At 35.8% G+C, this 12,943-nt stretch overlaps 1 protein-coding gene across 4 annotated transcripts in view; it reads left to right on the top strand.

Annotated features, from left to right (window-relative positions):
* Window positions 1–8,613, top strand: part of APOO (apolipoprotein O) — an 88,353-nt gene extending 79,740 nt beyond the window's left edge. For 3 of the 4 annotated variants that reach the window (XM_077146399.1, XM_077146402.1, XM_077146401.1), the window contains 2 exons: window positions 3,775–3,840; window positions 8,360–8,613. In XM_077146399.1, the coding sequence (XP_077002514.1) occupies window positions 3,775–3,810 (36 nt within the window). In that variant the 3' untranslated portion in view covers window positions 3,811–3,840; window positions 8,360–8,613. The remainder of the gene's footprint in view (window positions 1–3,774; window positions 3,841–8,359) is intronic. The other variant, XM_077146400.1, reaches the window with a different exon arrangement.
* The last annotated feature ends 4,330 nt before the right edge of the window (window positions 8,614–12,943 follow it).

Consider the following 12,943-nt stretch of genomic DNA (forward strand, 5'->3'; position numbering starts at 1 on the left):
GCATGAAACTGAGCAGAACTTCTAAAGCTGAGTGTTTAATAGTTTTCTTCAGGCCCTTGCTGGCTCAGCAGGAAAACGAAAGGGAAGCAGCAGCCACCACCCTGAGTAAACATGCCCTGCTTTCTCTTCCTACATTCGTTAACTCCTCACCTCACTAAATACACACAGTGTTGACTAGAAGTAAGTTATGTGATTTAAAAATGATCGTCTTGTTTTTAGAAAATCATACCCTTTTGATATCAGATGCAGCATGGCGAGGTGGACTCTAGAACTGGATTGGTAGGGCCCTATCCCAGCCCTGTCTCTCTTACAAGCCTTGAAACCTCTGGGATATGGAGGTAGTACTTTATTGGACTGTTCTAAGGATTAAACGAGTTCATCCTTGTGAGGAACACCCCAGATGAACAGTTTAGCACATGATCGCCACCCACCAATGTGCATGTGACACTGCACATTTTCACTTTCTGTCCGAGAAGATAATATCTGCTAATGGAAAACAGGATTATGACATTTATACTTCTTAGTCAAGAGTCTTTATACCAGTGTTTTAGCTTCCTATTGCTGCCGTGATAAATAGCTACAAATTTATTCTCTGAAGAGTCTATAGGGCAGAAGTCTACTACTAAATCAGGATGTTTGCAGGCCTACATTCCTTTCTGGAGGCTCTAGGGAAGAATCTGTTTCCTGTGCCTTCAGGTTGTTGACAGAGTTTAGTAACTTGTGGTTGTGGGGCCAAGGTTTGTTTTTTCGCTGGCTGTCAGCTGAGGGTATTTGGCCAGCTTCCCAGTTGCAGTATTCCTGGGCTCATAGCCTGTTCCTCCATCTTCAAAACCAACAAAGGCAGGTTGAAGCCTTTTCACAGTCCATCTCTCTGACCCCCACTTCTGCCTCCCTCTCAGACTTGAGGAACTCATGTGATTAGTTTGGATCCCCCTCAGATAATCCAGGATAATCTCCCTATTTTAAGGTCAGCTGATTAGCACCCTTAATTCTATCAGCTGCCTAATTCCCCTTTGCCATGTAAGGTAACACAGGTACAGGTTCCAGGATTAGGATGCAGATATCTTCCACAGACCATTATTCTGCCTACCACATCCGGTGAACTGGAATTCCTCTTGGGGTCTTTAACAGGTCCTTTATCCTTACCCTTTATTTCCTCATCATGTAAGTTGAGTGACCGACTTTATATGATAGTTAACATTTATTGAGTGCTTGCTATGAGTTTGGCCTTGTGTGCTAAGCTCTTTGCACTATTCTCATTTAATTCTCACAAATAGTCTGTGGGGCATTTCCTGTTATTGTCCCCATTTTACAAATGAGGAAACTGCATTTTGGGGGATTAATTAGCTGATCAAAAGAATTCAACTAGTGAGGGGCTCAGAATTTCAGTGAGCAGCTATACATCAAAGACTTGGCTAGAAGTCCCCCTTCCAGGGTAGTACATAGTAATTAGAAACAAATGGTTCGATTGAAGAACTATATCGTTTGAATTTCCTGATAGAAATTGCCATTCATGCTTGTGAATGTGGCAAGAAAAGAAATTTAAAAACCAAAGCCAGGTATGTATTAACATTGGATTATAAAGAAAATGACTGAGTTATAAAATATTTTAACTGAAACTGTTTTTAAAAATTAATTTCTGGCTTGTCCTAAACCAGAAACTGACTTTTGAAGTCAGAATGTTTATTTTCTGAGCTCATGGTGGTCTCTGCCAAGAGAGGTCTGCTTTGTTAATAAGGATGGATGGGCTTAATATTTCTTTGGTGAGATAATTGCCTGTCATGTTTTGTTATACTATAAGTGATTTGTAACCAAAGAAGAAAATTTTCCTATTTTCTTTTTGGTTACAAAAAAAGCATGGTTGTTTTGCGCAATCAAAAGAATGTTTTTATGTGCTCATTTTATTAGTGGCTGAAAGATCAAAAATCTTATGAACTTAAAATCTCACAGTTTTTGAGATTGATATGCTGGTATGTGTGTATATATGAATATCACCATAAGTGCTTTGCAAGCATTATGTTAAGGTAATTCAGATCTAAAATATATTTAACTTGGTGGAGAACAATATTTTTATGCCACATGCAATTCTTAGACATGGTTATCTCTCTTTCCTTCATAAGCCTTTTTTAAAACCTCTTCTTGTTTTTCATTTATCACACAGCCAAACCGGTTTTTGTACTCATCAGACCTATAACTTTGCCCCATTCCATTTGTTTATTCAACAGATATTTAAATACTTTGTGCTAGGAGGCCCTAGGGACATTGTATGCTCACAAATTCAAACAGATTATATTCTTACATTATTGAAAGATTCAAACATTAAAGAAATAATTGTTTAAGGGAGTGTATGAGTGCTATGAAAGTGAATAAAAGGTTCTAACCCAAATTGAATGGCAGCATAGAAGGAAAAGCCTTGATTTAAAGGATGAATAGCATTTAACTAGGCAAAAAATTGGGATTGACCATTCTAGGTCAAGGGATACATTTTGTAAAGGTCCTTTCCCAGGAAAGAGATTGGGGCAAGTTCAAGCAATAGCAAGAAGGCTGCTGGGCTTATGGCGTGATGTGGGAGTGGGCAAGTGGCTATGGAAAAGGAGGTAGAAGGAGGTACAGGTGTGGGCATTCAGTCCTACAGAGCTCTATTCAGAGCGACAGATAGACCTGGGTGTCATATGACCTACCAAGCCATACCTCTGGCCATGTTCCCCAGAACGCCATCATCAAGTAGATGTAGTATATAGGTATGTTGACCATATAATTTATCATCCAAACTGGGGCAGTCTTAAGAGTGAAAGAGTGTTCATTGTGCTGGAACAATGGGTGTAAACTGGTATAGCTTGGGCAAGCCAGGATATATGGCTACCATATGAAGAGACCATTCTTCAACCACTCCAGTATGTCCCAAAGTTGCCTAGAGACCATGCTCTGAAATTATAAGGTTAGTCACATGTTCCTGCTTTCTCCCTTTCCCCCACTCCCTCACCCATGGATACCTCTGAGAGATGAGAGATGGCTACTAGTGTGGAACTTGTACCACTTCTCTACCACAGACTTACAGCTCCACTGCCTGTTCATCTGCAGCCAGCCCAGTGTTTTACAGATTGCTGTCTCATGAAAGTACAGATCTTTGTCATAAATCAGGTCTCATTAATATGTTTTCAAAATTAGCATCTTCAAAATATATAAGAAATGAACTTTTCCCACATCACTTCTCATAGGTGACATGACCTAATTATATGTTCCCAAATGGCAGCCAGGCAGAATGGGTGTGGCCCAATTATAATATCTTTTCAGAGTAAACATGTTTTGTGAATTGGCCCTTATGGTGGATGATGCATGGAGTGGAGTACCTAAAGGAACCATTCCCATAGGTGTAAGGCTTCGTGCATAACTGCAGTTGAAGATTTCTCTGACAAGGGCAATGGCATGAAGTATTAAATCTTCCTCTTTCCTGGAAATAAATCTTTACACTATTGATTTGATGTTTTTGTAGAGTCAGCTTTTAGCTGAATCTGTTTAGTGAGAATTAACAGAGCTTTAGTTCCTTCTGACCTCTATGCTCAAGTAATTCTCTACAGGAGGGCCCTTGGGGAAGCTGTAGGAATTCTTTCAGTTTACTGAGAAGTGGGTCACTTTGAATTATTTCTCCAACATCAAATTAGTATAATAATAATAATAATCTGTGTATTCAGCCAAATGCTGAGGATGGACACTTTGAGAAGTTTCACTATTTCTTTTCAAACTGCATTAATACTCTTATTTTTGTTTTGTAAGTCAGGAAATGTGAAGAATTCACCTGGAAATAAGTAGGATACTTCTTGCTCTGCCGGTTTTAATCAGGTAAAGAACAAGCAAACTCTGTGGTTATTTTTAGCATTGCTAGGGCCAACTGGAAATGACTTGTCTTTACATAACTTTAGTGTGGCAATTTCAAGTGGATGTAGAAACATAAACGTCAGGATGATATTTAATTCCACCTTTAATTTACTTTAATAGTAAATGCTGTGACTTATTTAACTGTTTGTTCCAGAGAATTACGTAGAGTTTTTTTTAGACTAGCTAGATCTGGACAGTTGGTATTTTTCTACAAGTCTATTTCAAACAATTGAAAAGTGCCATTATTTCTTAGGTTATTTTTTTTCAAACAACACTTATTATGGTAAACACACTTGTCTTTATCTAATAGGTATTCAATAAACATTTGTTGAATGCATGACTATTATAGAGAACCTCAAGATTATATAGAGATATTAACTTAAGTGACATAGGGAATTCATAGTTATAATTATTCCTTCTTTAAAGATTCAGTAACCTGAGGCTAGAAATTTAGGATATCAGATGAAGTCAGAAAATCAACAAGATTTCTTTTGGTCTTATGTTCAGTTTACCATTTATTTTCATTCATTTGTTCATTTTTTACTTATTTAGTCCCTGCTAAGTAGAAAACACTAGTTATTAATATTGTTTTGTGTGTATATTAAAATTGTATAGTAGCACTTGTGACTTCCATGTAATTAGAAAATTATATTAAATTTGGAAACAACCTAAATATTCAACCTAAGGAAACATGAGCACAGTTATTGTTAAATATAATAATTTTTTTAAAAAAGGTAATATTGATACATTTTTAGAGGGAAAAAAGACCAGGAGATACAACTAAAATTTAATTGTATATCTTTACAGGTAGTAGGATGACTTTTATGTTTTTCCTTCTTTATAACTTGCTATTTTTTCAAATTTTCTGCAATGACTATGAATTTTTTTTTATAATCAAAAAATATTTTTTAAATAAGTGTTATGTTTATTGTAAACCATGGTTGCCATTTAAAATTCATGAAAACCATGCTTTTGAGGGTGTTTTTTCACAAGCTGTATCTATTTTTGGAGACCCAAAGAGTCATATGATCTTAGAATTTCTAAGAGGTCATCTGGGTGATGAATATACAACTATGTGATGATATTGTAAGCCATTGATTGTATACTTTAGATGGACTATATGGTGCATTTATATATCTCAGTAGAAATATGTATTAAAAAAAGAGGTCATCTGGCCCAATCCCAGTTTCAGGCATAAATCCCGTGTAGCCTGGTATGGTCCCATTTTTATAGCTCTACTGTTAGGCAGCCATCTTGGAATAGTTCTGATTTTTTTTTTTGGTTCTGATTTTTAAGAAAGCTATTTCTTATACTTATCAAAACTGTATCTCCGTGTAACTCTTGGATAGTGGTCTTAATCCTGCTTTAAGGATCAGTAAGAAACAAATCCAGTTTCTCTTTCACATCACATAATAGCCCTTTATATAGTAACTCAAAGGCAGTAGTTCTCAAATTTTGCTATACAAATGAATCACTTTGGGAGCTTGTTAAAATGCAGAGGCCTAGACCCCATCCCAGAATCAGCATCTTTAGAAAGTGGGGCCTGATGTACATTGGATAAACTAATAGAAAGGAGACTAAAGGGTGAGCAGCCAGAAATCTGCATGTGTCCTCTAGAGACTCGACATTGAATGGTTCTATTTCTCTGCATGGAGAATGAGAGGTTGAACAAAGTGAAATTATGTAAATATCTTATTTTTCAAAAATATTCTGGACCAGATCTCATCATTCTATATATGCAACCTAATTTCCTTCTTCATTTTTATTTATTTATTTTTAAACATTTTTTATTGTGAAATGTAATATGTATATGTACAAAAAAACAATAAATTTCAAAGTACATTGTAACAAGTAGTTACAGAACAGATTTCAGAGTTTGGTATCGGTTATGTTCCACAATTTTAGGTTTTTCCTTCTGGCTGCTCTAAGACACTGCAGACTAAAAGAAATATCAGTATAATGATTCAGCAGTCATACTCATTTGTTAAATCCTATTTTTTTTGTTATAACTCCTCCTTCTCCTTTGATCCTTCTCCCAATCTTTAGGCGTTTGGGGGCTTTGCCCATTCTAACTTTTTCATACTGGAAAGGGGTGTCGATAATATGGGATGGGAGGGTGGAACTGGTTGATATTCTAACAATATAGAATATTGTTCTCAACTATTCTAGAAGAGACTGGCCCCTCTGAGTTTCAGGACTTATCTGGCCTAGGAAGCCATCTGGAGGTTGTAGGTTCCTGGAAAGTAATCTCAATGTGTGAAACTTTTGTAGACTCTCAGATAGAGCCCTACATGTTCTTCAGGGGTAACAGGAATTATTTTAATTGGGATTTGGCAAACCATGGTAATAAGCAATATCTAGCTGAAGCTTGTGTAAGAGTAGCCTCCAAAATAGCCTCTTGACTCTATTTGAACTCTCTCAGCCGCTGATACCTTATTTGGTACAATTCTTTTCCCCCTTTTGGTCAGGAAGGCATTGTCGATCCTACAGTGCCAGGGCCAGGCTCATCCTTAAGAGCCATGTCCCGAGCAAAAGAAGCAGCACAAGAGAACTAGAATTTATAATTTTATGTAGAAAATAATTTTTAAAAGACCCTGAAATCACTAAATCATATTTATTGGTAAAGGGGGGAAATAAGGCATCTAAAGGTATTTGGTTGAAACAAATTGTGATTTGGGCATAATGCTGGTAACATTATTTCTGAATTCTAGTAATTTTTCTCCATATCAGGGACATAAGAAGATGAAGAAATATGTATTAATTACAGTTACATTCTTAGTCAAAATGGACAACTTTTCAAAAAAAAAAAAGAGTGATGTCCCACGTTGCCAGGGAGACTTTCACCCTTGTCCTTCTTCATTTAAAAAAATCTTTATTGGATATGTAGTTTTTAATTATGAAAGTGATACATGTTTTTTTGTAAAAAAAAAAAATTCTTTTAGATAAGTATTTTTAAAGTCTGTCTTACCCTCCACTTCTTTCCTGGAGGTAATTTCTATTAATAGTTTGGTATATTATTCTAGACTTTTTTCCTCTCTGTGGGTATATGTTTACGTGTATGTGTGTGAATACATCCATCCATGCGTTTGGTTTTTTGACAAATTGGAATCATATTCCTCATATTGTTTTGCAAGTACACTGAAAAAAACCCGTGAGGGCACATAATCACAATTTTATTATCACACCTAAGGAAATTAACACTAATTCTTTAATATCATCTAATATCCAGTTTGTGTTCAGATTTTCCCAATTGTCTCCTTAATAACATTTTTCAGGATCCAGACAAGGTCTGCCTGTTGCATTTGGCTGATAGGTCTCTTATGTCTCTTTTAAACTGAAGCAGTTCTCTCTCCCTCATTTTCCCCTTGCCTTTTTTTTTTTTTTGTCTGTCAAATTTTATCAAAAAACCTTGCTTATTTGTCTCTCAAATTTTCCATGTTCTGGATGTAGCTGAGGGCATCCATTTAGTGTCATGAATTCTGTTTTTCTTTTGGTTCCTCTCCTCTCTGCATGACCCATAAACTGATGGTTAAATCTGAAAACTTAAGCAGACATAGGTTCAAATTTTGGATGGTAAGAATATTTCATAGACTGTGCTCTATTTAGCCAATATGTTGAAATAATTAACTTGCTTTTTTCACTTAATATTTTGTATTTATCTTTCCTTGTCAGTAATTACAGATCTACTTCATTCCTTTTTTTTGTAGCTGCTTACTGATTTCCTAGGATGGACTACCACGATCTACTTAATACTTACTAATATAAGTTGTTTCTGGTTTTGAGTTAACAATGCAGTAAATCTATTCAATTCTTAGAGAAGCCCTAAACAGATTAATAAATTGAGATAGAAAAGGTAGGCTAGTTATTTACATGTTTATTTGAAGAAGCTTTGGTTTTATTTTAAAAGATCAAGTGAGTAGTCACTAGTCTCTAAATATTTATAAACCTCTAACTGCTAAGTATATTTATTATATATTGGGGAAAAAAATCTAGAAATACTCTGGTTTGTCTGTCTTTGGTGTCTGTTTGGATTCTTTCATTCCGGAAAAGAATGATGGTGGTGATGTGAGGAAGGGTATATACTACCAGACTGACAATGATGAAATCATGCTCTCCAGTGATGGGATAGAAATGGAATTGTTTATTCTGTGGAAGGAGAGAAGGATGGTGTGTGCTGTGGTATTTAGGCATTTATTCATCCAGCTATCTATTTATTATGCTTAGATACACAGTTGGTTGAGACTGTGAGTGTAGTATTGATGGAATAAAAACCTCTCTGATTTTTAGTTTACCTATCTGTAACATGGAAATAATCACAATTTCTCTAGTTCATTATGATCCTATGGTAACGTGATGGTAATGTACATATTTTACATAGTTTCTCTATTTAAATCTAAAGAATTTTTAAAATGCAAAATTTTCGAGTTACTTAAAAAAATTTTTTTGGCACATTTCACTTATGTTTTTCTTTTCTTTCCTTTAGTTATAGGTAAACATTGGAAACGCCATACAGTAAATCAGTATTTCTACAGAAAAAATGGTGGAGAAGTCAGTACTGAATGTAATAATTTCTTCACAAAAAACTATACTAGCCCTCTCTGTTATCTTGGATGATGCCATGTTACAAGTGGACTAATCAAGAATCTTTTCACCTAGAGATTAATGTACAAGCCTTAGAACTCCTTGTTCTTATGTTGCTATTTATGTACATAATTAAAATCTCAAGTAAAAAACAAACTTGTCTTGCTTTCTTTTCTGCTATTATTGAGTGATGTTTTAAGTTTGTCTTGTGCTTGTGTGTGTGGTATGTGTGTATGTGTTGTGTATGTGTGTGTGTCTCCATGTGTATGGGTGTGTGTGTTAAAGACAACAGTTAACTCTTCTCGGAGTAGTGTCAGCTAGCCAAGGAGCAAGGCGGTCTGCAGAGTCCAAGCCCTGCAACACCAAGTAGAGTGGAGAAGAACGGCTCTAGAGCTGAGAAATGTTTCAATAACCAGCACAAGAAACCAAACTTGTAGGTAATAGTTTGCCTGAAGCTGTCAGACAAAAGAAAACAGTGATCCTTTGTCACTTGTTATGTGCCCTCCCTTCCTCATTTTATAGATCTTCTGGTTCTTGATGCCATTGGGAGGTTCAGAATGAAGTAATGTTTGTTGTCTGCCACTGGATGAATGCATGTGTGGTTGTGCGTATTTGTTCTCTGTATGTACGGTATATATGCCCTGTTTTCTCCTCCGTTTTGGCCCCGAATGCACAGTTCATTGAATTCTGCATTCCCAGTACTGGTGGGAACAGCCGGAACCTCTTTTGACTTGTCAGCCTTCCACGAAGGAACAGTAGGTGAAAGAAAACTTAGAATTTCCAAATTCTAAGCAGACTTAGGAATTACAAATCTTTGTGTTCTTGCATTTTCAGTTTAATTCCTAATTGTTGACCATACCGAATTGATAACACTTGGTAATATAGCAGTGTACAAAGGGAACATGGACATGTTAATGTTACATATGTTTCTCATAGCCAAAGTGGCAGGAGTAGTGCCAACATTGCTATGAGTTGAAAGAAATTTGTCCCTAGAATAATCCCCCCAGTCACCCAGAAATCTTATTTCTTTCATGCTGAAATACTTTGTGTTACTATACTAGTTACCCTAATATATTAAAGTTGTATCTAAATTATAATATTTTATTGTAAGTATGGTATCATCATTTCAGGTTTTTTCCATTTGGCTTGGCTTCCTACATTATCTTCAGAGAGTGGGAGTTCCATGAATTTTCTTGTTCTTGAGATTGCTTGATTTAGAGAAGATTAAGTAGAAATGGCCTTCATCTCAGCATGTTCTGGAGATCATTAATCAGTAAGTAGGTATTTGATGCCTCCTAACTGTAAGACATCACTTCCCATTTTGAATCCTTTAGTCAACATTGAAACGTTGCTTTAAAACCTCTTAACTCTTCAGTGTGGGGGGAGGGGTAGGCATCACAGAGCCTTCTAGTAGAGTCTGCCCTGTGTTTAGTACAGTAGGGAAATCACTTCCCAACCAGGATACCTCAGTTGCCCTTTCAACTATTTTCAATTTGTAGATGATAGTCTAAAGATCTTTTCCTGTTGTGTCCTGTTTGTACCCAGTGCTACCTTCTTTTTGTACTTAATACTTTGTGTCTTCCATGTGTCTTGAACTGTAGGGAATGTAAAATAGGCATATTATAATATCTTTTAGTTTTCTAGGCCTTTATACTTTTCGAAGCACTATATTATATCTTATTCCTGACTTTAGTAAGTTTGTACTCTGTTTTTCCTCTGTCCCAGGGTAATACTCTTTACTTACAATTATACTTCTTATTCCATTTCTTTATGACCATTTCTCCTTATAAAAATGTGAATTTCAAGCCAGTTTCTTATTTGCAATTTAATCAACATATCTTACTTTAAATAACTTAAAGAACTTTGGAGGGTGCATTATCCACCATACAGAGTGATTTAAGCTCATCTGAAGATATCAACGTGGTGTGGTCTGTCCTGTGGTAATATAGTAGTTGGATTCCACCCCCCCAAAAAAGATTTTTTTTCAAAAGTCAAGATTTAAAAGCAGTTACTTTACTGGAAACAAAAAGAACTTGGGATACTAAAAATTGTCTTCATCAATCTCATCACCTTTATCACCCCTTGGGACAAACTTTGAGTCTGCTGAGTCCACCAAGGCAGTGGAATGGCATATTCCTAGGCCATTGGAGCAGGAGATTTTGTTCTATGTGCAGTGCTGGGTCCTGGTCCAGTGGTGGCCCATGTAATGTAAAGCAGTTTCCTTACTGGATCAATCACGTTATATCTAAATGGCCTAAAGAAAATTCAAACTATAGGCAAAATGCCTGTGTTCAAATATACAGAAAGAAAAATGTGACTTGTTCCAGGTTAAATAGCAAATCAAACAGAATTAGGCCATAATCTGAGTATTACTGGTTTTTATTAGTGTAAGACAATAATCCATATTCCTTAGGTTTGGCAGAAAAAAAGACAGGAATTATGTTCTCCTTGTCTTGTCTTAATTAATGCACTTTGAACTCATGTTTGGGAAAGGCCTAATATTTAGAGAACAGTTTTTCAGCAGTATCCATGCTTATTGTATGAGCTGAATGATTTACTGTGAATTTAAAAGTTTTCACTTTTTAATTCATTGTAAAAACCACCGTCAGGAGGACCAGAAATATATTTGTGGGACTAACTAAACTTTCACTGACAACTCCATTTTTTAAAAAATATTTTTATTGAGTTATCTTCACATACAGTCTATCCAAAGTATACAGTCAGTGGCTCACAATATCATCACATAGTTGTGTATTCATCACCATGATCATTTTTAGAATACTTGCATCACTCCATAAAAAGAAATAAAAAGAAAAACTCATGTATCCCATGCCCCTTACCCCTCCCTCTCATTGACCACAAGTATTTCAATCTACCCAATTTTTTTTACCTCTTATCTCCCCCCCCCATTATTAAGTTAGTTTTTGTCCTTATTTTTTATTTGTCTATGATATTGACATTTTAATTCAAAGGCAAGCATTTGAAGAAATAGTTTACTTCACCACTGGTTAGGAGAAACTTGCTTGAATTTCTGGTTTTCACTCTGTAAATCTCCTGTCTTATGTTTTGTTTCCCTTCTGATAGGTTCAAGTTTCAAGTTAATAATTAGCCAGCACACAGCACTAAAGGTGCAATTAGGTCAAACTCCAGACTTGACCAAAGTTCAGGCTCATTTGTATTTATGAAATGGTAGCCAAGGAAATTTCTGGGTGGAGAAAAGCTTGCTTTCATAAGCAAGCATGTCAGTACTTCACATTTTGTTCACTGAGCAGTGCTGAATAAGTCACCTGTATTTCACATTTAGGAGCCTTTATCTTTTTGCTTTCTTAAATAATAAAGACATTTACTATCCCATTTTCCAAGTACAGAGGAAGGTTCAGGGGTTGATCCAGGGGTTCAGTAGGGTCATTAAGGCTCTTGCCATCTCTTCACTCTGCTGACTGTTCTCTTATGGCTGCAAGGTGACCAAAGTAACTCAAAGGAATAACATCACACAGTGAGTGTTCACAGCCAGGAAGGGGCAGTTTCTCCTCCCTCATGTCTTTTTTCTTAAACTTTTTATTTTGAAGTAATTTCAGACTTAACAGGACAGTTGCAATAATAATACAAACCCATACAGATGAGAAGTTAATGCTTAATCAGTACAGAATTTCTGTCTGAGGTGACTGAAAAGTTTTAGTAATGGATGGTGGTGGTGGTAGCACAACATTGTGAATGTAATTAACACTACTAAATTATATACCTGAATGTGATTAAAACAAACAAAATAAAACAACAACAACAAAAACATACAGAGAACTCCAATATACCCCCCTTCTCAGATATACACATCCTCCTAAATGAACATTTTTAGACATTTGCCATATCATTTGGTCTATTAAACACATTTGAGAGTAGGTTATATACATCATACCCCTTGAGCACATACTTCCTTGTATATTTCCTAAGAAACAGGATATTCACTTATGTGAGCACCTTAAGTACAGTTATCAAGTGCAAGAAATTTAACATTGATATAAAGCTTATAGTCTACATTTCAGTTTTTTCATTTGTCGCAATAATGGCCTTTTGGGCTTTTTCTCCTCCATAATTAGATCTAGTCCAAGATCTTGTATTGCATTTAATTGTCATTCTCTTTAGTGACTCTTTTTCAATTGCGAAAACATGCATACAACATAATTTTCCCATTTCACCCACTCTGAAGCATACCATTCCATGGGATTAATCACATTCATAGTGTTGTGCTATTCTCACCACTGTCTATTACCAGAACTTACCCATCATCCCAAACAGGAACCCTTCACCCATTATCCATTGAGTCCCCATTCCCTTTACCCCTATCCCTTGTAACCCATTTCTCCTTTCTGTCTCTATGTGTTTGCAAATTCTAGATATTTCATAGAAGAGAAATCATGTAATATTTGTCCCTTTGTGTTTGAGTTATTTCACTCAATGTGTCATTGTCAAGAATCATCCAGAAGTAGTA

The sequence above is a fragment of the Tamandua tetradactyla genome, chromosome X, assembly GCF_023851605.1.
Source record: "Tamandua tetradactyla isolate mTamTet1 chromosome X, mTamTet1.pri, whole genome shotgun sequence".
Classification (NCBI taxonomy): domain Eukaryota; kingdom Metazoa; phylum Chordata; class Mammalia; order Pilosa; family Myrmecophagidae; genus Tamandua; species Tamandua tetradactyla.